The following is a 26,418-nucleotide window of genomic DNA, read 5'->3' on the forward strand; positions in this document are numbered from 1 at the left end:
GACAGCATATCGATGGGTCTTGTTTTTTTATCCAGTCTGACACCCTGTGTCTTTTGATTGGTGTATTTAGCCCATTTACATTCAGGGTAACTATTGAAGGATACGAATTTAGTGCCATTATATTGCCTATAAGGTGACAGTTACCATATATTGTCTCTGTTCCTTTCTGGTCTATGTTACTTTTAGGCTGTCTCTGCTTAGAGGACTCCTTTTAATATTTCTTATAGGGCTGGTTTGGTGATCACAATTCTTTTAGTTTCTCTTTGTCCTGTAAGGTTTTTATCTCCTACTTTCAGTGACTTCATAGCTGGATATAGTATTCTTGGCTGCGTATTTTTCCTCATTTAGTACCCTGACTATATCATGCCAGTCCTTTCTGGCCTGCCAGGTGTCTGTGGATAGGTCTGCCGCCAGTCTAATGTTTCTACCATTGTAGGTCACAGACCTCTTGTCTCCGGCTGCTTTCACTATTTTTTCTTTGTCTCTTAGATTTGTAAGTTTTACTACTAGATGTCAGGGTGTTGACCTGTTTTTATTGATTTTGAGGGAGATTCTCTCTGCCTCCTGGGTTTTGATGCCTGTTTCCTTCACCAAGTTAGGGAAGTTCCCTGCTGTATTTTGCTCCATTATGCCTTCTGCCTCTCTCTTTCTTCTTCTGGGATTCCAATTATTTTAATATTGTTTTGCTTTATGATATCACTTATCTCTTGAATTATCCCCTTGTGATCCAGTAGTTGTTTCTCTCTCTTTTTCTTAGCTTCTTTATACTTCATCACTTGGTCTTCTGTGTCACTAATTACCTCTTCTGCATCATTTATCCTAGCAGCTAGGGCTTCTTTTTTTTATTGCACCTCATTAATAGCCTTTTTGATTTCAACTTGGTTAGGTTTTATTTCTCCAGAAAGGGATTCTCTAGTATCTTCTATTTTTTTTTATCAAGTCCAACTAGTATCTAAATAATCATCATTCTGAACTCTAGTTCCAACATCCTGCTAATGTCCATGTTGATTAGCTCCCTGGCAGTCATTATTGCCTCTTGTTCTTTTTTCAAGATGAGTTTTTCCATTTTGTCATTTTGTCCAGAGAAAAATAGATGAACAAGAGAACAAAATGCTACAGAGTAACAATGACCCCAGAAAAATATACACTAAACATATCAGAAGAGACCTGAAACTATGGGGGCAGGGGAGGGGAGAGGAATAAAAAAAGAAGACTATGATCTCACTGGTGGCATAGTTGAGCCACTACTCCTTCAAACAGGGGCCCAATATGTGGCAGATCTGGGGAGATCCCCTTCCTCCCCTAGGAGGAGTGGCATAGGACCCTGCCATAGGAGTCCGCCACAGGAATCTGCAGGTTTGAAGACTACAAATGGGTCATGTGCTGAGACAGAAACACTTGGTCACAGGCTGGAAGAGCACAGAGTTCTGCCAGATATCAGGAGACAGGAGTGATTGACTGCTTTTCTCTGAGGGCTCACTGAGGAGTGGGGCCCTGACCTCTTGGCTCCTCCACGGCCAGAGATTGGGAGGCTGCCATTTTAATTCTTGTCCTCCAAAGCTTTGCGGAAAGACTTCAGGGAATAAAAGCTACCAAGTGCAAACCCGAGCAGACTACTTAGCCCAGCCCCTGGGCTAAGCCCACCGCAAGGGTGGTGTAATTCCTCCTGTGGCAAAGACATTTGAAAATCAATGCAATCAGTCCCTCCCCAAGAAGATCAGCAAGAACATCCAGCCAAGACCAAATCTACTAATCAGTGAGAACTACAAAGGTCCAGTGCTAGGGGAATACAACACACAGAATTCAGGGCTTTTTCCATATGATTCCTTAGTCTTTCAAAGTTAATTTTTAAAATTTTTATTTTTTTCATTTTCTATTTTTTAAAATTTTTCCTTCTTTCCTTTTTCAGCCAATTTATCAATTCATTTTTAAAATTTTTTAATAGCCATCATTACAATCATATTCTATCCCTTCATTGTATTTAACCTTATTTTTTGTATATATATGTAAGCTTTTCTTTCTTTAAAATTTTGGGGTGCAGATTCTTCTAACAGACCAAAATACACCCCAAGTCTAGTATATGGCTTTGTTCTGTTCACCTGCCTGATCATATTCTCCTTTTTTCCTTTTTTTGTGCTCTGCTGCTGTATCACTTGCTGGGAGTCAGCTGATGGAGGCTCCCTCCCCTCCACAGTCTATCCTCCTGTATATCACCTTGGATTCACTTCTCTGCACGTCCTACCTTCTAGAAAGTGGTCGTTTTTCTGTTCATAGAGTTGCTGCTATTCTTTTCGTCAACCTTCTTTTGAGTTCTTCAGTGTTCAGAATGATTTAATAACTATCTAGCTGAATTCCTGGGACCAGAAGAAATTTAGGTCTCTTACTCTTCCGCCATCTTGGAGTCCCCTCCGAGAGAGAATCTTAAGGAGGCTCCACACTCAGCAAGCAGCCCCCTGCATGCAGCACTCAGTCTCAAGATCCTGAGATAGGGCTCAAGCCAAAACCAAGAGTTGGACGCTTAACCAGCTGAGCTACTACCCTGGCACCCCTAACCATTTTTTTTTAATTAATTTATTTGAGAGAGAGAGGTCATTGGGAGAAGCAGACTCCCTGCTGAGCAGGGAGCCTGATGTGGGACCTGATCCTGGGACTCCAGGATCATGACCAGAGCTGAAGGCAGTTGCTTAACCAACTGAGCCACCCAGGCGCCACCCCTAACCATTTTTAAGTGTACACTTTAGCGGCATTAAGTACATTCACATTGTTGGGCAGCCCATTACCACTGTACATCTCCAGGACTTTTTTTGTTTACGTAACTCTGTATCTGTTAAGCATGTGGATATCCAATTATTTTAGCACCATTTGTTGAAAAGATTATTCTTTTCCCATTGGTTTGTCTTGCCTCCCTTGTTAAAATAATTATTTTTTTTCAAGATTTTATTTATTTATTTGACAGAGGTCACAAGTAGAGAGGCAGGTGGTGGTGGGGGGAAGCAGGAGGGTCCCTGCTGAGCAGAGAGCCCGATGCAGGGCTCAATCCCAGGACCCTGAGATCATGACCTAAGCCGAAGGCAGAGGCTTAACCCACTGAGCCACCCAGGCGCCCCCTAAAGTAATTATTTTTAAAATATAGAATCTGTAGTTATATTAATAATTTATTTCTGATAGTTGGTAATTTATATTTTTTTCCTAGTCAGTCTGGCTAGAGATTTATCAGTTCTGTTGATTTTTCTTAACCATCTTTTGTTGGGGGGGGTGGTTCCTGGCTGGCTCAGTTGGTAGAGCATGTGATTCTTGATCTCAGGGTTGTGAGTTCAAGCCCCATGTTGGGTATAGAGCCTAGTTCAAAAAAACAAAACAGGGGCGCCTGGGTGGCTCAGTGGATTGGGCCGCTGCCTTCGGCTCGGGTCATGATCTCAGGGTCCTGGGATCGAGTCCCGCATCGGGCTCTCTGCTCGGCGGGGTGCCTGCTTCCCTCTCTCTCTCTCTCTCTGCCTGCCTCTCCGTCTACTTGTGATCTCTCTCTGTCAAATAAATAAATAAAATCTTTAAAAAAGAAAAAAAAACAACTCCTTCTCTTGGGTCTGGGGGGCAAGCTTTCTTTTTTTTTTTTACATTTTCTCTGTTTTCTGTTGTATTGGTTCTTATTTATTCATTTATTATTGCCTATCCTTTTTTGTTAATTTCTTCTTTTTATGATTATATTATACTCTTCTAAATGTCATTGAGTTGAGACCTTGTGTCTTTACTAATATATGTTTATTGCTGTAAATTTCCTTGTAATACTGCTTTTGTTGTATGTCACAGATTTTTAAATGTAGGTTTTGTTCACGTAGTTCTACAATTTTCTCATTTCCCTTTTGATTTTCTCTTTGACCTATAGGTTGTAACTTATTTTGAGTGTTTGGGGATTTTTGAGATATATTATTGATTTCTAATTTAATTCCATTATAATCAAATTCTGTGATTTGAATTCTTACTAATTATTCTTTCCATATAACTTTTTTCATATAATTTAAACTACTTTTTTTTTTTAAAGATTTTTTATTTATTTATTTGACAGAGAGAAATCACAAGTAGGCAGAGAGGCAGGCAGAGAGAGAGGAGGAAGCAGGCTCCCTGCTGAGCAGAAAGCCCAACACGGGGCTCGAACCCAGGACCTGGGATCATGACCTGAGCCGAAGGCAGCGGCTTAACCCACTGAGCCACCCAGGCGCCCCTAATTTAAACTACTTTTAAACTGTTTTTAGACCATTTCCATTTAAGGTGATTTTTTTTTTTTTTTAAAGATTTTATTTATTTATTTGACAGCCAGAGATCACAGGTAGGCAGAGAGGCAGGCAGAGGGAGTGGAGGAAGCAGACTCCCTGCCGAGCAGAGAGTCTGTTGCGGGGCTGATCCCAGGATGTTGGGATCATGACCTGAGTCAAAGGCAGAGGCCTTAACCCACTGATCCACCCTGGTGCCCCTAAAGTGATTTTTGATAATACGTAAATTTAAATCTCCTACCTTCCAATTTTAAAAACTTTCTCCTATATGTTCTTTATTCCCATTTCCCTTTTATTCTGCCTTATTTGGGTGTTTTTAAAATGTCTTTATTTTATTTCCTTTGTTGGCTTATTAACTATCACATGTGTTTTTTTTTTTAATGGTTACTTTAGGTTTCATAATATACATCTTTAATTTATCACATATATGATTCTATACCACTTCACATGTAGTATTATTATCTCTGCTGTTTTGCTGATACAGTTTACTTCCATCTATGTTGTAAATTTCACAATGTATTGGTATCTTTTTTTGGCTAAAATAATCAGTTCTCTTGTAAGGACATTTAAAAACTAAGGGGGAAAATTTTTTTATTTATTCTCATTTGCCATTTCCTGTGCTTTTCATTCCTTTGGGTAGATCCAGACTGTCATCTAATATCCTGTGTCTGAAAAACTTCCTTTAATATTTCTTATGGTGCATGTCTGTTGGTGATGGTATCTTTCAACATTTATAATTTAAAATATCTTTATTTCATGTTAGTTTTTGAAAGATATTTGCTCTGGCAACTGAATTCTTTTTTTTTTTTTTTTAAAGATTTTATTTATTTATTTGACAGAGAGAAATCACAAGTAAGCAGAGAGGCAGGCAGAGAGAGAGGAGGAAGCAGGCTCCCTGCTGAACAGAAAGCCCGATGTGGGGCTCGAACCCAGGACCTGGGATCATGACCTGAGCCGAAGGCAGCGGCTTAACCCACTGAGCCACCCAGGCGCCCCGGCAACTGAATTCTTAATAGCATCTTTCAATACCTTAAAGATAAATTTCATTCTCCAGACATGTATAATTCTAATCTCAGGCTGATTTCATGGGTGATCAGAGTTCCTTGGTAGGTAATCAGCTCACTTTAGGGTACAGGTTGAAACAGTGCCTCCTCCTAGTTCCCCGCCATCTTGTCTCCCTAAATTTCATTCTCTTTAGCTTCTTTGATCTTTAGGTTTATAATTTCCATGAAATTTGAAAAGTTTTGGGCTATTATTTTCCCTACTTATGTATTTTTTGTTTTTGTTATTTTTATGAGACTAATGTACTATCTACTGTGCTAATGAGGCACCTTGTTTTTGTTATTTTTAGATTTATTGAGTTTTGAGAGAGAGAGAGAGCATGCATGCGTATACACAGGAGAGCACGGGGAGGGGCAGAGGAAGAAAGAGAGAGAATCCTCAAGCAGACTCTGTGCTAGATACAGAGCCCCATGTGGGGCTCAATTCCAGGACCCTAAGATCATGACCTGAGCCAAAACCAAGAATCAGGTCCTTTAACCGACTGAACCACTCATGTGCCCCTTTCCTGCTTCTTTTGGGTACTCTGACTATTTGTGTACTGGGATGCTTGATGGTGTTCCACAGTTTGTTTATGCTTTTTTTCCTTCAGTCTTGTTTTCTTCTCTTTTGTATAGTGTCTTTTGCTTTGTCCTCATTTTCAATGACCTAATCCCAGCCAGTTTTTTTTAAATACTAAAATAATTTTTATAATACTAAAACAATCAAATTTCTAAAAAGTCTTTCATATTTCTACCTAACATGCTTAATCTCTCTCTGTATACTTTTTTTTTTTTAAGATTTTAAAAAATTTATTTATTTCACAGACAGAGATCACAGGTAGGTGGAGAGGCAGGCAGAGAGAGAGGAGGAAGCAGGCTCCCTGCTGAGCAGAGAGCCGGATGCGGGGCTTGATCCCACGACCCTGGGATCATGACCCGAGCCGAAGATAGAGGCCTTAACCGACTGAGCCACCAGGGGTCCCTCCATGTTCGTTCGTTCTTTCTTTCTTTCTTTCTTTCTTTCTATCTATCTATCTATCTATCTATTTATTTAACAGAGAGAGATCACAAGCAGGCAGAGAGGCAGGTAGAGAGAGAGGAGGAAGCAGGCTCCCTGCTGAGCAGAGAGCCCGATGTGGGGCTCGATCCCAGGACCCTGAGATCATGACCTCAGCTGAAGGCAGCCACCAACCCACTGAGCCACCCAGGCGCCCCTCCATGTACTTTCTTGAACATAGGAACTACATTTATAATAAATGATTTAATGTTCTTGTTTAGTAGATCTATCATGTATGGATCAATTTCTGTTTATTTTTCTCATTATGACTGGTATTTTCCTCCTTTTCTTGTCTGCTGATTTTTTTTTTAAACCTCTGCAATTATTAGTTTATTAGTATCATCCAGGACTCAGATGTTCAGTACTTCCCCTGAAATTACATAAACAAATGCAAATGGAAAGAATCCAAGTCAAAATTATATAACAAAACAGCACTCCATCACAAAAGCATGTAAAATTACAAGAACGCTATTTTAAAACACTGGCACTTTAAAATAACGATAATCTCACAAAACTACAAAATTGCCAAATTGTTCTCTAAACTGCTAAGTAGATAAGCATGAGTCTGATGAGTGAGTTAGGGTTTTGTAAAGAAAAATCAAATTCAAATCAGTTAACTCATACTGTAATACAAAGTTTTATGTGTCTTCTTCCTTTAGGTCTATTTGACTTACATAAAGGAGCAAAGTATAATATAAGAAAATACACCTGATTTTAAATGTGGCATACATTTTATAAGTTGGCCCAATTAATTAAAAATACCTTTAATGAAAGTCAAGTTTCCTAAGAAATCCGTATTCAGATAAATAGGAGAAGACATTTACAGCCAGCTCCCACCCCCACCTTTTTTTTTCCAGACCCTTTCCTGGGACTAATGTCAACAAAAAATTTAATATGACAGTGTTGTATTTTAAGCTCACGCTTTTGGGATACATTCTCAGGTCTTCTTTAATGTGGGAACTGCAAATATAACTGCCATTACATGGTAATGGGAGTTAAGGAATGTAGAGTCCTCATGTAAGGATTAGAACATACTTTTCTCTTAGTCCTTCAAGGACAGACTTTTCAAAATGTTTGATTCTACTGATCCTATGCAGTGATTAGACTGATTTCACTTTATAAATGTGACTGGGCTATGTGAGATCTGGTATCAGTCGATCAAGATTTGAGTTTCAGTTATGGATGAAAACTGTCTCAATTCAACTTTTATTACCCTCATCATGAGTGTGCAGGGTGTAGACAGAAGCTTTTTATCAGCTAACTATCTGAAAAGATAAACACTGTAATAATCCGTGTGATCCAAAATGGGCAAAAGCAAAAGACTACCTTCCCTTTAAGAAGAAAAATTTCAGACCTATGAAAAGGACAATAATACTACTTAAAAAAAAAAAGGTATTTACTTACAAGCACTCAGAATGTCAACAGAACAGCTGCAGCTTTTTTTTTCTTTGCAATTACAGAGTGGTATTCCGTTAACAGAACAACAATTATTTCGTAGAAGCTACATCAGAGACAACTGAAGATGAAAAGTTACCATCCCAATATATAACTAATTTGTGCTGTGCACCAACAAGAACCTGCTTTAAGGTTCCATGCTAGTTTACAACCCACATACTGTACCAGGCAAGGTTAAGTGGCTATTGAAAATACTACCAGGACAGGGCTCTCTAAAGACACTCTCTGCTGATTTTTTTTTTAAGATTTTATTTATTTATTAGAGAGAGAGAGCTCACAAGTAGGCAGAGAGGCAGGAAGCAGGCTCCCTGCTGAGCAGAGAGGGGAGGGAAGCAGTCTCCCTGCTGAGCAGAGAGCCCGATGCGGGGGCTTGATCCCAGGACTGTGAGATCATGACTGAGCCAAAGGCAGAGGCTCAACCCACTGAGCCACTTAGGCGCCCCTGTCTGCTCTTTTTTATTGGATGCCAGGCATTGCCAATTTTACCTTGTTTGGTGCTGAAATTTTTGTATTACTATGAATATTCTTGAGGTTTGTTTTGAGACACAGTTAAGTTCCTTGGAAATGGCTTTATTATTATTATTATTATTATTTTTAGGCTTTTTAAAAATTCTGTTAGGTGGGACCAGAGTAGTCTTTAGAACTCATTTTACCCCACTACTAAGGCATTGCCCCTCTGAGCACTGTATTTGATATTCTGTGAATTAGAAGGTTTTCTGCTCTAGCTGGAAGGTATACAGACCATTGCTGTGGGCAGTGTGAGTCATGGCCAGTGGTATGCTGGAGCTTGTGAGGGCTATTTGTTAAAATGTTAGGAAGTTTCTGGGGTGGTTTAATTCTTTCTTTCTTTCTTTTTTTTTTTTTTTTAAGATTTTATTTTCAAGTAAATTTTACACCCATCTTGGGGCTCAAACCCAGAACCCTGAAATCAAGAGTTGCCTGTTCCACTGACTGAGCCAGCCAGGAGCCCCTGAGCTGGTTTAATTCTTAATAGAATTAAATTGTATGTGCTTATAATTTAATCAGTTATATTGAGAACAAAGGATGATACCTGAAAGCTCATTACCTTAGTATTCTATTATTACATGTTATAGTTTTTATGCACAGGTGATAATTTACATCTGTTATATCTCTGTGGTACAAATACTATATAATGTTTGATGTGCTACCATGCATCTTTTTCTAACTTAGCCCTAAGTGATAGTTAATAGCTTGAAATTGCTGCAGGTGGGAATATTCATACCACAGGCATTGGTAATCCTGTAAACCAATAAACAACTAACTGCTCCTGGTTGTTAAAAATTTTCCAGCATACCCCTGGCTGTGGATATCATTCTCTGTATTCCTTATGGATGTTTTTCCAGGCCTTTTCCAGGCCTTGGACATGCACACTGATCAGTACTTGGGTTAGACTTGAGGGAGATTTCTGCAGATCTTCTGATGTTCTGGAGACCATAGTTACTTTGGCCTCCCCAAACTACTCAGTTCATCTTTTTAACTCAGGGAGATTTGATTACCCTCCACACTCTGTAGTCTGGAAACTCTCCCATCAGTAAGCTCGAGCAATTACCAACTTTGCCTCATTTGTTTCTCCTCTTTCAGTGACCATTATCCTCGCTTACATTGTCTGGTTCCCGGTGTCTGTTGTCCAGAATTTTAGTTGTTCTTCATTTTTTGGGGTGGCAACATAAATCTCATTCCTGTTACTTTGTCTTGGCCAGAAGTGGAAGTCCGTTGGAAGCATTTTAGTTAGGAGAGACACATAGGTGTGCATTTTAGATCACTCTATAGAACATGCATTTGTAAGGGATGAGACTTAAAGTAGAAGGACCAGTTACATGTCAGGTAAGTTAGTTAAAGTGAATGATGAAAGCCTAAGGTTGGTCTTGGATGTTGATAACTAGAGAGGTGGGGGACAATATGGGAAATATGTAGGGGGAAGTATCTAGTATAGGGTTTCTAAAAGGATGGATCATGAGCTATTTGCATCTGAGTCACCTGTGGTGTTTGATAAAATGAAGATTCTGTGCCCTACCCCAAGTTTATTGAATCTGAATTTCTAAGGATGAGGCTTAGAAATTTCCAGTTTATTTTATTTAAAGATTTTACTTTATTTTTTAAAAAAGATTTATTTATTTGTTTTAGAACACACTCAGGCCTGGTGGAAAGGGGCAGAGGAGAGGGAGAGAGAATCTCAAGCAGACTCCCTGCTGAGTGCAGAACTTGGCATAGGGCTCAACCCCACAACTCTCAGATCATAACCTGAGCTGAAAATCAAGAGTCCGACTGTTAACTGAGTCATCCAAGTGCCCCTAAAAGTTTTATTTTTAAATAGTCTCTGCCACTAACGTGGGGCTTGAACCCACAACTCTGAGATCAAGAGTCGCTTGCTCCATTGACTGAACTGGCCAGGCATCCCTGGAAATTTGCATTTTAAACAGGTACCTAGGGTAATGCTTATGAACACTAATGCTTCAGAAGAAACTAATGTAACTTTTTTCAAAGTATGATCCATATCCTTGGGGAGCCCCTACAGCCCCTACTTTGCAATGACCTGAAGTACTTAACTAAAGATACAGATTTATGCATGCATATCCAGAACTCTACTGAATGTGAATTTCTGGGGTGGTAGGGTGCAGGAATTCCTTAGGCACACTAGTGTTTGAAAACCACTAAGCTAAAGTACTTCACAGACATAATCTCTTCTGAACTTCAGAGTAACCCTGAGAAGTACTCCTGTTTTATAGATGAGGAAATGAAGCACAGAAGAGCCAAGTGGCTTACTCATGGTCAGATAGTTGTTAGTTAATTTTGATGATAGGGAATCCTGTTTCTTTCTCCTTCTATCAAACCTGATGCTTCTGCTACATTTGTGTTGACTGTGAGATATAGGCTCATCTCTAAAGTCTTTTGAAGGTGACCAAGACACACTGAAACCATGGTTCCAAACAACTTAGGGAGCCAGGAAAGTGTGCTCTTTTTTGGTTATACTTTGCACCAAATATTCAGTTTAGTCCTCTATAGCAAATGTAAGTTTAATTGTCTAGCAAAGGTGTTTCTGTCCCTGACCATTGTTATCTTAATGCTTTTTACAATCGCCTTTGAATGTCCTTGTCTATTTCTTTTAAAATTATTTAAAGACAGGGTATAGTGCACAATTCAGTATTTTCATTTTAACAACTGAAGAATTGGGTACTAATATGAATCTATATATAACTTCTGTTTTGAATGTTTTCCAAGGTTCTGTAAAACTAAAAAAAAATTTTGGTGTCTTATAATTTAGGTTGCATTTAGCTTAGATGTCACAGTTTTACTTTGTTGTGTAGCTTATAACTTTGTTTTATCAGTAGAACTGGTAATATTTTCTAGTGGGATTTTCTGTAGTCTTTTGAAGTGATTTCATATGTGCCATGAATCTTAGATCTTGTAATCTATTTAGCACAGTAGCACCAGTGTTAGACTGCAAATAGTAGGAAAAGTAATTCTTTTCAGTCAAGATTGGTTTTGGATTTGCCTTTGGAATTCTTGAATAGTCTGTTGATTTTATTAGTATGTGAAAACAAGTGAAGTTCTGTAGCAAGGAATAAATACGAAGGCCTTAGAAATAGGATTTAAATAGTTTGTTTTCTATTACAAAATAGCTAAGTTTTTAAATTTCTGAAAGTTACTATAGTTAAATAATTGAAAAAGAAAATTGCTGTAGTTGTCACAAATTGAACTAGTTTATCTGCCCCATTTGAATAATGTATAGTGAAGGAAACAAAGATGCAGTATAAGGAATATAAGAATTTTGGCTAGTTTAATTTGCTTGTTACAAAAGAATTTATAGCAACTTTTAAGCTTAGGAATACTTAAGATTTTAGTGTTTACATTAATAGTGTTAATTTTTTATGGCATTGTTTAACATTTGTAAACAAATGAATAGACTTGTTTTAAGTACTTGGTGATAGATATCAGTATTTCTTAAACACTATTCTATTGTCTTGTTCTCTTGCTTGTTTTTTTTAAAATTGAAACATAATTGATAAAACATTATATTAGTTTCTACTCTGGTATAATGAAACTTTTTGCTGGTAAGATCTGGCAGGTTGACAACTCCAGTATCAAAATTTTATTCACAAACAGGTGTAAGGCTATCTATCTCCTTCCTTCCTTCTTTCCTTCCTTCCTTCCTTCCATTTTTGAAAGACAGAGAATGTGCTCACATGCCCACACAAGTAGGAAGGGGCAGAGGGAGAGGGAGAGGGAGAAAGAGAATCTCAAACAGGTGTTACGCCCAGCATGAAGCCCAACTTGGGACTTGATCTCAAGACCCTGAGATCATGAAGTGAGCCCAAATCAAGAGTTGGACATCTGACCAAATGAGCCACCCAAGGGCACTCCAGCTATCTGCATTTCTATGCATTTTCTTTTTATTATATAGGAATTTAGAATGGCACACAATGGTAAATCATTTTAGAATGCCATTCTTATGTTTCTGTGATACATAATGAATGAGTTTTTTAGTAGCTCACTTTTCTACTAATAAACTGGTTGAAATGACGTAAAGTTTTATATAATCCTTTTGGTCATGATTATGGGCACATTGTTGTGTTTCTCAGAGTTGTGATCTGTAGCCATGTTATGTTTTTAAGAAGCTTTACTTTTAGGGAACATTTGGATAGCTTCATCTTGATTTATTTCATCACATTTATCTTCTTTTTACTGCCAAAATAATGTTCACAAATGATTCATAGAGGGATAATCTAAATAAGACAAAATCATTACTTTAAAAACGTGGAATGTTTTAAAATCACATTTAAGAAAAAGTCATGATCTTTTTTACTACATTTATAACCATTATAGATTTATTCCCTAATACTATTGTAAAGCACACACACACAAAATACTTTTCTATTAATGCCTGAGCAGTTACAGGCATCTGGAAAATGAGCTCTGTCTACATTGGGAGTGAGAGAAGGAATCTATGGAGCTCTCAAATTTGTAAGAATTTTAATTTAGAATTAAATCTTGAAACATTTTATGTGGGTACTCTGAGAAGCATTTGTAAGAGTATTAACAAATCATCTTAGTCTGTTGAAGATAGCACAGATTTTGTAGCCTAATATAAGGAATTATTTGTGCAGCTTAGTAGAGAATGCAGTGTGTTATCTAAGTATTTAGAAATATCACTTTTGTCCACATATCTGTAAAGAGTAACACATCCATAGTGACTATATTGTGGTTTCCCTTCACAGATATCAAGTTGTGCTAGTACAACCATATAAATAATTAATACCTGAAGTCTCAATGTAACATGGACAGTAACAGTGATGACAGATAAATACAGACGCTTGGGGATCAAATACTAGGCGAAAAACACTTTTAAAAAGGTAAGAAAAAAATGTAATCTTAATTAAGGCCAAGTGGGCTTTAGTTAGTAGAAGTAATTGACTAAAGTTTCTTTTTCAGTGTATCAGGCTTATAAGAAACACATCTGGGTGATCCTGTCTATCTTAATACTGGTAGAACTCAGCTGTAAGTATCAGTTTTGTGAAAATGACAGTTGCAGATACTCTTGTTTGGTAAATATCATAATGAGTGAGGTTCCTTTAGTAAACCCAATCCACAGTGGGTAGGAGGTGGCCGACTGGAAATGGAATAAAGTGCTAGAAAGGGCATGTCCATGTGTACTCAGAGACACATCTTAAATTTTGGATCCTCTGCCCCTGATGTTTGCCACCCCCACCACACACTATAGAAGGTAATATTTTGCCCTGTTTGTGAAAGGCTTTTGAGGTTGGGTATTAAGGAGTTGGCAGTTGGAATCTTTGTTGTAAGATGAGTGAATTTTCAAGTCAGAGGTACTTTTTATAGGGTTATGTTTTCACTGTGCACCCTCCTTATATTAGTTTAGAATATTTCTTAATATAGTATTAAATTATTTTATTTAGACAATTTTCCTACCTTGTGTTTTTCAAGAATTTATAGGCCATATTTGTGAGAGATTGCATCTCTTGATATTAGATATTATTACTGATCTAGCTGACTAAAATTGTTTATTTTTACTAGGCAGTAACTAGTTCACAATGTTTGTTAACTGCATCAGTTTTAAAATTGTAATCCTTCACTGTGAAAATCTTTTAGAATATCTACTTTTAGAATATAATAAAGTGATTGTCTGCATCATAAACATTACTAGTCTTTTTCCTGGTATTCCTTCTTGTTTCCAAATGGGCACTTAACCATTTAGCCAGATTCTCTGAAAAGGATATCATATATACATTATCATAAAGTAAAACTCTTAGTTAACAAGACTGTCCAAGAAATGGAGTACACTTAGATTAATTAAAATATCTGGCCAACAAAATCCGTATTGTTTTTGTCCCAGTTGAAAATCCATATACAAAAATAGTAGAAAATTTTCTTCATTATAGAGTCTTAAGGCACTTTAGTAATCATCAGGGTTATCGTATAGATATTTGAAGACTTAGTTGATTCTTTGGTTTGCATAATTTATTTTTGTTGTTCAGTCCCCAGTTTTGAATACTTGAAGGCCAAGGTTTGGGAAGGCCTCTAGAATAAGAGTAAGAGATTATAAATTCTGTATGAGAAATTTTTATCAAAGGTAGTCTTGGGGTCACTTCAAAAAGATAATGCCCATAGACTCCAGAGAAGAATGGAGCCACATTTTAATGCAAACTAATAATGAGTTGTTGGGAGGATTCAGTATATTTCAAGGTCTTTTTGGTTTGTTTTTGTTGGATTTTAAACATCATTTTCTAGTTTCTTGTTATCTCTGAGGCTACAGAGTTACTAAGAAGTATCAGAGATGTTACTATGAATAGATATTCTGTTATCTGCTGTTTCCTCTTATAGAAGAGGTAAATCTGTTAGCATAAGTTAATTTGTTTCTTTAATTTTTTTTTATTATTTTATTTTAAAGAAAGGAATTTAGGAGGTTCTAGTATTCTCCATGGCTGAAGCTGAGAGTCTGAAACCCTGATGCTTAAGCTCTATTCTAGATCGTAGCTCCAACTCCTTCAGGATATAAGGAAAAGAGATAATATTTCCACAATGATAGATCTTTGGTTGTACAGGTAAGTTATTTAGTTGCAGTAGTGAAGACAACTGTAGTTTGATATTTTTTGTGGGAGGGTTAACTTGTTATATTTCTATACTTTCTTCTGCATGCATATTGTGCAGTCTGTCTGGCAGTTCATAGGAGTGTGGAGCTGTAGGGAATGGGTTAGGGATGAAATATTTTCCCACTCTCCCCAACAGGGATATGAATGAAGTGACTAAGTATGTTGGAATCTCTAGAGCATTATACCTGTCCTTGACACTGTAGGTATTTTTGATAAACGCGGCATTATGAAATCCCTTGACTTTCTGCTTCTCCCCAATTTTCTTTTAAAGTATGCATTCATTCAGCATTCTATGTATCTGTCTGTGTCACCTATCTATCATGTATCTGTCTCTCTTAATGGGGAAGAAAGAAGAGATCCCTTTATATAAGGCAGTACATAATAGAATTCACAGCTTCAAAACACAAATATTAAGAACTTTTAACTTGAATTGCATTGGTGGGTCCCTACATTTCACCCTCCTACTTTTAACCTGATAGTGGTAATTGCTCAACTAAAGAAATTTGTCTTAAAAGAACTGTATGACAAGGATAGTCTGAACCATTACTAAGCAACTCATGTTTATGTTCTAGGTAGAAGAATCATATTGGTAACACTTTCCAGTTGCTCTTGCTCTTTTTGCCTTTTGCTTTGGTTTGATATAGTATCATGACCAGTTTCCAAAAAATTGTTCAATTAATAAAACTAAATATTGTGATAATAAATATTGGCTAGAAGGTTGATGTTAATGGATGATTGCCAGTCTTTCAGTTCCCAAAATAAATCATACTACTTTGGTAATTATAGTGGAGCAAAAGGTTGTAGGCATTATTTTTGAAAAATCTTTTTGAGATTTCTTTCTCATAGGTAAAGGTGATAGCTAGAGTAGTGTTTTATTAGGTGGACCATTTTAGTTTTATTCCTGTTAGTTCATATTGATGCAGTTCTGCAGATGGAGTCCCAGGGGCTGGACATTTATGGTCTGAAATACAGCTGATACTGTTTCAGAATCCTGCAGTTAGATTTGAGGTAAAGGTAGATTCAAATTTGGGGGAGGATAGTTCAACAGCATGGGTGAAATATTAGAATTAAAGGTAGGATTTGGACCTTAATATGAATAGACAGGTTGAAATTTGGTTGATTGTCCTTGATGTGCACTCCAGTAGGAGGAAAACTTACGAGGGTGGAGAAGAAAGGAAGGGATTCTATTTAATTTTTGTGATTGGTTGGTCATATTCTCTTCTGTTTTAGGAAGTGCCATATTCATTAGTTGATGTATATAACATGTAGGAAAAACTTCATTTTAGTTGCTAGATTGCATTTTGCCATATGAATATGTTAACTAACAGTTTCCCTTAATTCCAAAATTAGAGTGATTGAATTTCTAGTCCTAGTTGGGTGCTGGCTAAGCTTTTCACCATGTGTCTCCTATTTAGTTAACTAGCAAGGGTATTTTCTGAGATACTTAGTTTGTAAATAAGTTCCCTTTTGTTCCCTTAGAATTTTTAGTAGGAATATAATTTTGTGCTCCAAACCTCTTCACTGAATTTCTTCAGTAACTGTATTATGCAGCTAAAACGAGGACAATGACTACTTTAGTCCTTAATACTTAGCTAAGCATGGCAAAACAACATTGAGACTTGGCTGAGATAATCAAGACCATTTTAGTCCCTTTTTGGTAACTGAAATTTGCGCTCGATTTATTAGATAACTACAGAAAGTGTGTGCCTTTATATATACCTATTCAAAGTAGAAAAGATGAAGAAAAAGGTTAGAACAGAAGAAAACAACCTCAGAGGGAAGGGTGTTTAAATTTCATTTAATTTTCAGCATTTTTTACCAATTTATTACCTTAAGGACATGCAGTGTTATTGTCAGGCAAGAGATTGAGTCCTCTCTTTGGTACTACTTAAGCCAGAGTAATCATGGTTTTATTTATACATTTTATTACTAGAATCAAATAAGGAATTAAAGGATATATTATAAATAGGTCTAATTTAGTTTGAACCTGATGACTATATTATTTTAAAAGAATTCTGTCTGGATATAGTGGTCTGAGTCAGTGCTTCTCAAATCCTGATAGGCAAATAAATCACCTGGGAATCTGATTAATTGGTAGGTCTGGGGCAGGGCCTGATATTCTGCATTTTCAGCAAGCTTCCAGGGGATGCCATGATGCTGGTTTTTCAGGCCACACTTTGACTTGCGAGAGTTCGAGGTACCAAAAGGGCCGGTCCTTGTATAAAACAGGTTTGCTTTGTATATGGCTCAGTAGCACTGGATTTGAGAACTTTAACTAAAATGGACTTTACTATATGGTTGATGAATGGAATAAAAATGCTTTTTAGGGATCAGAAGAAACAAAAAGAGGTTTCATCTTTCATATTACAGTGTTTTGATCACTGGAATAGTGAAGAAATAGGCCCTCATTGTAGGTACTGTTTTATAATTACATATATTATGTATATGCGTATAATACTATGTAATAGTATTATATGTATATATGTATTATATGTATTATGTGTATATAATACATACTATGTATTATATACATACATATATATATATATAATACATACTATGTATTATATACATATAATAATATATATTATGTAATAATATGTTCTTTACAAGTAACTAAGTAATAATAATAGGCTTATTTTATTAATAATGACAAGGCAGAGATTTTCCTTTCATTTAGATTGGTAGGAAAGGAAAAAAGGGCTGGGGGTGCCTGTTACTGCAATCCTTTGAGGTTTAAATATCCTTAATTGGCACCACATTTTAAAAAGTAAAGATTAAGGGGCGCCTGGGTGGCTCAGTGGGTTAAAGCCTCTGCCTTCGGCTCAGGTCATGATCCCAGGGTCCTGGGATCGAGCCCAGCATTGGGCTCTCTGCTCAACAGGGGAGCCTGCTTCCCTTCCTCTCTCTCTGCCTTCCTGTCTGCCTACCTGTGATCTCTGTCTGTCAAATAAATAAAATCTTTTAAAAAAAGAGGTTATTTTTTGTGTGTTTATAAAATATCACTATTGCCAGTATTATTTTTGAATCATAAATTATGAACATAATCAGTTTTGAATAATAAATTGTGAATATAATTAAATTAGCATGAACTATTTGCATTAGATTTTGTAAGGAAAGCTTAAAAATTATGTTTCTTTTGTCTATTTACATAGGTCATTAATGTTTAAAAATCAGTAATCTTCAACTTTGAGAGTTACAGATTTGGGTATCTGAAATAAACTGATTTTAGTAATTTTTAGTTTGTGCTTTTTTAAACTACCATTTGAAATTTATCTTAAAGTTTTTGTAATTAAAAATGGGTATCTATGGGACATTCAGTATTTATTACCTGTGATTTAAAATGGACTGCAATCTTCATGACAAGATTTAAGCAAAAGAGAATTACAAGTCACGTGCCTCTAATGAATCCCAAAGTAGTAAAAGTTTACTATGTGAAATGTATTTCATACTTCTGATTGGTATCCTGTACTTGTTCATGAGATGGCTATGGAATTCTCTAGGACAGATTATCATATTCTAATCCCAGGGCTGGTTTGTGAGTCTTGTAAGATTTTCAGACATTGTTAATTAAAATTGAAAAGTATGCCTTACTCTGAAACAACACTAAATCAACGTACGTATTTTTTAGGAAGCTTAAATTCATTTGTCAGCAGGCAGAAAGAAGAAGACAGTTCCCTTTTCTGTATGTGTGGCAGTGTGTTGCTATGGCTTCTGTAGTTCTTCATAACCTTTGTACTGTTAGACACCTCTAGTTGAGGCAAAGGAGAGATTATATTTGGTTTGCAGGGGAGGGGTAGAATGGCATTTAGAGGGGGGGGGTACTATGAAACTACCTAGTATAAAACTACCAACAGCCATTGTTGGCCTCTTTCTCTATCCTGCACCCCATTTGGAAGTTAAGCAGTGAAGTGGCAAATTGTCTTGTGAAGCAAAACAGAAGAGGAAGAGAAGAATGGGTACTGGAAATGTTAATAGTTCCTTTATTTTGCTTTATGGGATAACCTTTGGAAAATAATAACCACTCAGAGATTGTCCAGATGGATTGATCAATCAGGGCATTTTTCAATTTCCCTTGCATTTCTAACTTAGAAACACCAAACCTCCACACAAGAAAACCAGTTCATCTCCCAACATGTGTTAAAACTGTGGCATATACATATATACAGGGGTTCAAAGGAGAAGATGGGGTTTTATATGTAGTCCTGATTTCTTAGATGTCATATTTGCTGGCTGCTTTTCCTTTTTCTTCCATCCTCCTCAGAATACTTCCTTTCAGTTGCCGATTCATGGCTGTACTTCTTGTACTTCTAGAGACTAGGATGATTTGGGTTTGCTTTGTTTTGCTTTAACAGTTGCAAGCTAGGATTGTGATATCTATTCATCTGCTTGATGACAAAAATTCTACTGCAGCTGAAATTGTTTGGATGTCACATAGTTTGTTACCAAAGGATTTGGCCAAAAACTCATTTTAGTAAGAGTGAATTAAGAAAAGCAGAGCCTACCACTTTATCTCCCAGGAATATTTTGAGAAAACATAAGAAATGATTGGGATAGTTTTTGTGATAACTGCTATAAAAATTCAAGGGTATTCTTTTAATAACCAAGATGAAATCCTGTCTTTCAGGGAAGTCTTTTCTGGGACCTTTGTGCCTGTGTGTCTGAGGCAGGTTAAGGGCATGGTCTATAGAGCCCTGCCCTGCCACTTAAATGTGTGGCTTTGGACAGATTACTTAAAAGATACAGATACTTCACCCTCCTCATTTGTAAAGTAAGGATGGTAATAGCAGTTTTCTTAATTGTTGTGAGACTTAAGTGAGTTAATGTATGTAAGCATATAGAACAATTCCTGGAACATATTAAGTGTCATATAATTGTTAGCTATTATTAATATCATTTTTGGAAATATTTATAAAAGAAATTATATCATGTTATTTATTAATATTGGCTATACTTGGATTTAAAAGTTAATAGCTTTATGCTTTTGTTTTAGGTATATTAACTATTACCTTTTTCTCATTATTTTGTTTACATTTTTGAAGGTTTCCCAATGAGTGGATCATGATGACCGTATTGTAGGGACTTGCCATAGTATGGCTGCTTCCCGATCTACTCGTGTTACAAGATCAACAGTGGGGTTAAACGGCTTGGATGAATCTTTTTGTGGTAGAACTTTAAGGAATCGTAGCATTGCTCACCCTGAAGAAATCTCTTCTCATTCTCAAGTACGGTCAAGATCACCAAAGAAGAGACCAGAGCCTGTGCAGATTCAGAAAGGAAATAATAATGGAAGAGCTACTGATTTAAAACAGCAAAGTACTCGAGAATCATGGGTAAGCCCTAGGAAAAGAGGACTTTCTTCTTCAGAAAAAGATAACGTAGAAAGGCAGGCTGTAGAAAATTGTGAGAGAAGGCAAACAGAACCTGTTTCACCAGTTTTAAAAAGAATTAAGCGTTGTCTTAGATCTGAAGCACCAAACAGTTCAGAAGAAGATTCACCTATAAAATCAGACAAGGAGTCAGTAGAACAGAGGAATACAGTAGTGGACAATGATGCAGATTTTCAAGGGACTAAACGAGCTTGTCGATGTCTTATACTGGATGATTGTGAGAAAAGGGAAATTAAAAAGGTGAATGTCAGTGAGGAAGGGCCACTTAATTCTGCAGTAGTTGAAGAAATCACAGGCTATTTGGCTGTCAATGGTGTTGATGACAGTGATTCAGCTGTTATAAACTGTGATGACTGTCAGCCTGATGGGAACACTAAACAAAATAGCACTGGTTCATATGTGTGCCAGGAAAAGTCAGTAGCTGAAAATGGGGATTCGGATACCCACACTTCAATGTTCCTTGATAGTAGGAAGGAGGACAGTTATATAAACCATAACGTGCCTTGCACAAATTCAGAAGTGCAGGTCAAGTTGGAGGACCACAAAATAGTAACTGCCTGCCTGCCTGTGGAACATGTTAATCAGCTGACTACTGAGCCAGCGACAGGCCCCTTTTCTGAAATTCAGTCATCCTTAAGGGATTCTGAGGAGGAAGTAGATGTGGTGGGAGATAGCAGTGCCTCAAAAGAGCAGTGTAATGAAAACACCAGTAACGCCCTGGACACAAGTCTTGAGAATATGCCAGTCTCTGAAGAACCAGAATCATCTTCTGTTCTAGACTGTGTTTCAGCTCAAATGATGTCTTTATCAGAACCTCAAGAACATCGATATACTCTGAGAACTTCACCACGAAGGGCGGCCCCTACCAGAGGTAGTCCCACTAAAAACACTTCTCCTTGCAGAGAAAATGGACAATTTGAGGAGAATAATCTTAGTCCCAATGAAACAAACGCAACTGTTAGTGATAACATAAGTGAATCTCCCACAAATCCTGATGAAATTTCTCAGAATGAAAGAGGAATATTTTGTGACTCTGAAAGTTATGGGAGTGAAGGACTAAGTAAGCCACCCTCAGAGGCAAGACTTAATATTGGACATTTGCCATCTGCCAAAGAGAGTGCCAATCCGCACAATGCAGAAGAAGAAGAAGATGATCCTGATGTTTATTACTTTGAATCAGATCATGTGGCACTGAAACACAACAAAGAGTATGTGTAAATATGGTAACCATGAATTCTGCTTTGTTTATTATTCCCCACGTTTTCAGTATCTGTTCATAAATGTCTATTCATAGCATTTTTATTATAGCTAAGATTAATGCTTTAGCTGAAATTTTAGGTTTAACATAATGATTATCTCAACTCTTAAAAAGAACTCCAAAAAAAGGAAAGACTTTAAAACTCAGCTTTATTACTCTTCTCAATGGCAATATGGTTTTCTAGTTTTGATATTTCACACATCTCAATTAGAAAAGACATGTGGAAACGTGGTTGGTGGCGTTTTAATTAATAACTTTAATACCATTTCAGTTAATTTGTAAAATGGAAACATCTTTAGGTATCACAATACACTTTGACTTTATAGTTGCAGAGTTTTATGAAATGTCTATGCCTTCCAGAAAGTGTAAAACCATTAACGAGTGCTTAGACATCATATAGATAAGGGAAATCTGGCAGGCTAGAAATCTACTTTTATCTTAGTTACTTATCTAATTTCTCGTTAAAACTTTGATTTAAAAAAATGCACTTTATGCATTACCTTTGACTTCCGTGATTTGCAGAAATTGATATTACTGTTAAAACTATGATGGGTAATTGTATATTGTAATTAGCACATTAGCAAGAGTTACAGTCTGCTCTATAGTTTACTTAAAGCATTTGGGACAACTTTCTCCTGATTCTAAATTATAAGGGTTGGCTATTTTAAAGTGCTGTCATTTCTTAATCTTTGTAATGAAGGTACTTTTTAAAATAGAGTGTCCACATTTATCACAGTTTTACTTAAATTTGCTTTAAGTATTCTGGGTAGTAACACAACTGAATTGGAGCTAACTCTGAGTAATCCTGAATAGACGTTAATGAACAGTGAACAGGGTTTATCATGAATACTGTGATCAGCAACAGTAAAAGACATACATGAGTTAATCACCTTTATTCCTACAAAGTGAGCTTTTGAATTACTAGCACAGATTTTATAGGCTGTGTAAAAACACCGATTTAAGGAAACTTTGTAATGTTCTTGTGACAGTTGCCAGATTCTGGTATGTTTCAGATCACGAAGTATCAAATCCTAGTTGTGGACCATAATAATTTTTTGCCATACATTATAGATCAGATTTGTATATGATAATTTGGTGGCCTTTTAGCATATGTTTCTTCTCTGAAAAATTTCCTTTTTAAAAAAAAATAAATGGTATTTTAATATTTGGTTTAGTAGAGAGGTCATTTTATCTGAGCATTTTATTCATTTATTTTTGTAGAATGGTTAGCATTTTTATGTATTTGAAATATTTGAAATCCAATTTGAGATAGAAACTCAATAAATGAATAAGTGAAGTTTTTTCCAATTTCAGGTAGATAGAGTTCTCACCATTACTATTAAGCATCAGTTTTTAAAAACAGAGTTGCTTATCTGCAGGCAAAAGAAGCAGAATATATGTTAGAGAAAAACCAAGAACTCAAAAAGGGTGCATTTTTATAAAATGGTAGTCGTTATTTTTATTCTCTTCCTTTTATTGTTACTTTGTCAAAAGAGATGCTCTCTTAAGGCCTAGCTGGTATGTTGATGGAAAATATTTTCCCATTAATTCATTGTTTTACGTTTTTTGTTCGAGCTCTCCTGATGATCATTCTTAAGGATGATAAACCTACAAAACAATTGTCTAAATATAGTGGCCATAACATTTAAAGAATGATGTTCCATATTCTTAAGCCTTTGCAAGAATATAGTTTGATGGGTTCCTCAGGTACACAGTCCTTTGGGATTTGGATGGTAGTTGCTTTATTAGGACAGCATTTTCTATTTAATGCCTCATTTGGTGACCTTGGGCAAAAGAAATCACTTGTTCTTGCTTTCTTGCCTTCCTCCAATCCTTTGAAGGTAGCACCTTTAGGCACTTCACTTCTAAGTTTTTTTCCTCTGATGGAAGCGTATTGGCAAGAGTGAGATGGAGGGTGAGAGCATCTTGATTAGCATCTAGGTTAGAGATAATTTAAAGAAAATTGAGAGAGGATGTTTGATCATGTTAGATATAATCTCGTTTCAGTAGAGTCCTTATTTCTTTGCTTTTTGTTTAGAGCCAAGAGATGATTGGATATAATGTTGGCTTTTTTTTTTTTTTAACCCAAATTGTCATTGTAAAAAATACCATCCTGATACCTGTCCTGTGCTTTGAAGTCTAAAGTTAATTTCTTTCAGTTTGAAAATGCACTTGGGGTAAAGAAAAACAAAAGATAAATGGGTAGATTAAATATTATTCTCCTGCGCACACAAGTATACACATACACCCCCATCAGGATATTTTTTTTTTTCTTTCTTATTCTCTTCATGCTATTAAATTTCTCCAGCTAATTCCCTTTGAAACTGGGAATTGGGCATTGCCCAAATTATATACATGAATATCTTTACCAGTAGGGAATGAATACTTCCGGATGGCCGGATTCAAAAATATGTTACCAGTAGAAAACACTGAGCATGTCATAGCTTTTTATCTGGAGCTGGGAAAACATGGCTGTTCTCATTCTAATTGTAACTCTTCTCTAAATTAACATTGATTATTTAATCAGCAACCTTCTATCCTACCATTTAGCCTATAATTTATCTGTCTTATTTACAAGGGTATTACATATAGAGTCATCTAATGACTTGGGAATTTTTTAAAAGATATTGTGTATAGAAGCCTAGCCTTAGACCTGATTCATGATAATTAGACCATAGGCCAGAGAAATGAATTTATGGGCATTCTGGATACTTAACCCTGTTTTATCTCCAGATGCCATCCATTTTATTCCCATGAACCCACAGTGTGCTTTTACATATTTATTTATTTGTTTATTTTTTGGAGAACTCTACTAGGAACAAGGGAAGTGAGACTGAAGGTTATCTTTTTTTTTTTTTTTCTTCCAGGATTCCAGGTGTGGATTATTTCACTAGATCTGATCTCTTAAAGAGTAGTGGGTGGGGAATCAGAAGAAATATATTTTATCTAAAAACTCTGGTCTTCGAGGTTGAAAAATTCTGTTAAAGTGATAGATAATACCTGCTGACTCCCTTTTTGGCCTAAATAGCCAGACTGACTGAGATCATGTATTTAGCTGTGATTTACTTTTTCTCTTTGGGCATTGACCTTTTGTGGATTTTGAATCAGAAGCATTGAATCAGGTCTCTCAGATTTGAAGTTCTGGCTCTAGGGAAAGCAGGTATGGAAGATTTTAGGTTCAGAGCTTTTTCCCCCAATTCACAAGGCTATCACTGGAAAATAAATATTCAAAAGAAAATGTGATTTGGTCAGTTTTCTCTGAATTCTCATTGTACAAAAATACTTAAGTGAATTATTTGAAGGGCCTTGAATAGCTTCATTTAAAGATCTTATAACTTTACATAAATAGGCAGAGGATGAAAAGTTAGGTGAAGAGTTTTTGGATTCTTGATGTCTTTGGAAGATTAACTCATTGATAAGATTATTAATGTTTATACCAATTTTCAAGTTTCTAGATAATGAAATTATAAGAATAAGCTAATTGCTGTTCATCAAAAGAGTATTGCTCATGTCTCTGTGTAAGAAATTTTCAAGCCATATTAAAGAATATTTATAGGAATTGTGTTTTTAAACTTGGTTCTCATTAATGTACTTTAATTATGATATGTCCTTTTATACTATGCTATGTGAATCATTTGAGATCATCAGTTTCAGAAACTGCATAGAGAAAATCCTCATTATGTCTTCTAGATTCACTTCCTGTGAGACTGCTTTTACTGTTTGTCTAAGTTTCTTTCAAGGGGCCAAAAGGCTCCTGAACCGGATGTGGATTTTGCTTAGAAAACAATAGAGGAGTCATCCTGCCCTAGACAAAGTAATGTGTACTGTGCTTCATAAGGTGCCGAGTGATTTTCTCTAGTTTCTTGTTTGACACAGCGCTACAACTCAGAAGTAGACTAGATAGCATCATACAGTCCCCATTTCCTAACTTATAATTAAGGTTTTAAAGTTACTTATTGAAATTCTGATGAACTACTGGTAGATAGAGAACGCCCATATTCTAATTCATGGTGGGAATTTCTCCTGGTTATCTGGGGGAGCAGATACTGGGTACTCAGTTTTCAAAATTCTTTAGTCCCAAGTTTAAGCTCTGTAATTGTAATCATGATTATCTGGTTTTATCTGTCAGAATCAGCATTATAGGTAAGTAACCTGTTCTGTTTATTGGATAAAATGTTTTCATGTTCGTTGTTTTAAAGGACATTCTGTTAGTGTGTCTGTGAAAAATAATTGCCCTGTATGAATTGGGGATATAAAATTACTTGGCTACAGCTTGACGTTAAATAGATATTTTGGATAATTTGCAAAAAATACTTTGGGGGATGTTTTGGAATGCAATTGAGTATATTAAAATCAGAGATTACCAGGGAAAACTCATGCATGGTGTATCCTCTCAACTAATTGAAAAAGGCGTGGAATATAACAGCCAGAGTGGCCCCACTAGTTTGCACAAAGTTTAATGAGAGGAGGGAAATAACTGTCCTTAGTATAAAATTTTTGATTGTAAGAGGAGTATGCCATTAACTAATCAAAATAATTTGTGCAGTGAACTCTTGGTTTTTTCCTTTGAATGTCAGCATCTTTTATTTCAAATGATGTGAATGGTGTCTAGAAGTGGTCCTTTGTTGTAATCCAAGTGTATTTGTACCTGAGTATAATTTAACTTTTTCTTCATTTAGGGTCATTTTTGCTGATAGAGGTTATATAGTAATACTTTCTGCCATCACTGCTAGAATATCTATGTTTTTGCTTATGTTAAATGATTTGGACTCCTCTGCTTTTTATGTTCTTATAACTTAGTTTCTTTTCTATGTTCTTCCGGA

General features: G+C 36.2%; 1 protein-coding gene across 9 annotated transcripts in view; it reads left to right on the top strand.

Annotated features, from left to right (window-relative positions):
- The window catches only part of ZZZ3 (zinc finger ZZ-type containing 3), a 110,945-nt gene that overhangs the window by 37,285 nt on the left and 47,242 nt on the right, over nt 1-26,418 (top strand). For 2 of the 9 annotated variants that reach the window (XM_047724671.1, XM_047724677.1), the window contains 4 exons: nt 13,058-13,192; nt 13,272-13,337; nt 14,746-14,899; nt 19,990-21,545. The exons of 2 other annotated variants lie outside the window; for them this stretch is intronic. In XM_047724671.1, the coding sequence (XP_047580627.1) occupies nt 20,041-21,545 (1,505 nt within the window). In that variant the 5' untranslated portion in view covers nt 13,058-13,192; nt 13,272-13,337; nt 14,746-14,899; nt 19,990-20,040. Of the gene's footprint in view, nt 1-13,057; nt 13,193-13,271; nt 13,338-14,745; nt 14,900-19,989; nt 21,546-26,418 lie in introns of those variants that run through there. 5 more of the 9 variants (XM_047724675.1, XM_047724676.1, XM_047724680.1 and 2 more) reach the window with 4 other exon arrangements.

This window comes from Lutra lutra, chromosome 4, assembly GCF_902655055.1.
Source record: "Lutra lutra chromosome 4, mLutLut1.2, whole genome shotgun sequence".
Classification (NCBI taxonomy): Eukaryota; Metazoa; Chordata; class Mammalia; order Carnivora; family Mustelidae; genus Lutra; species Lutra lutra.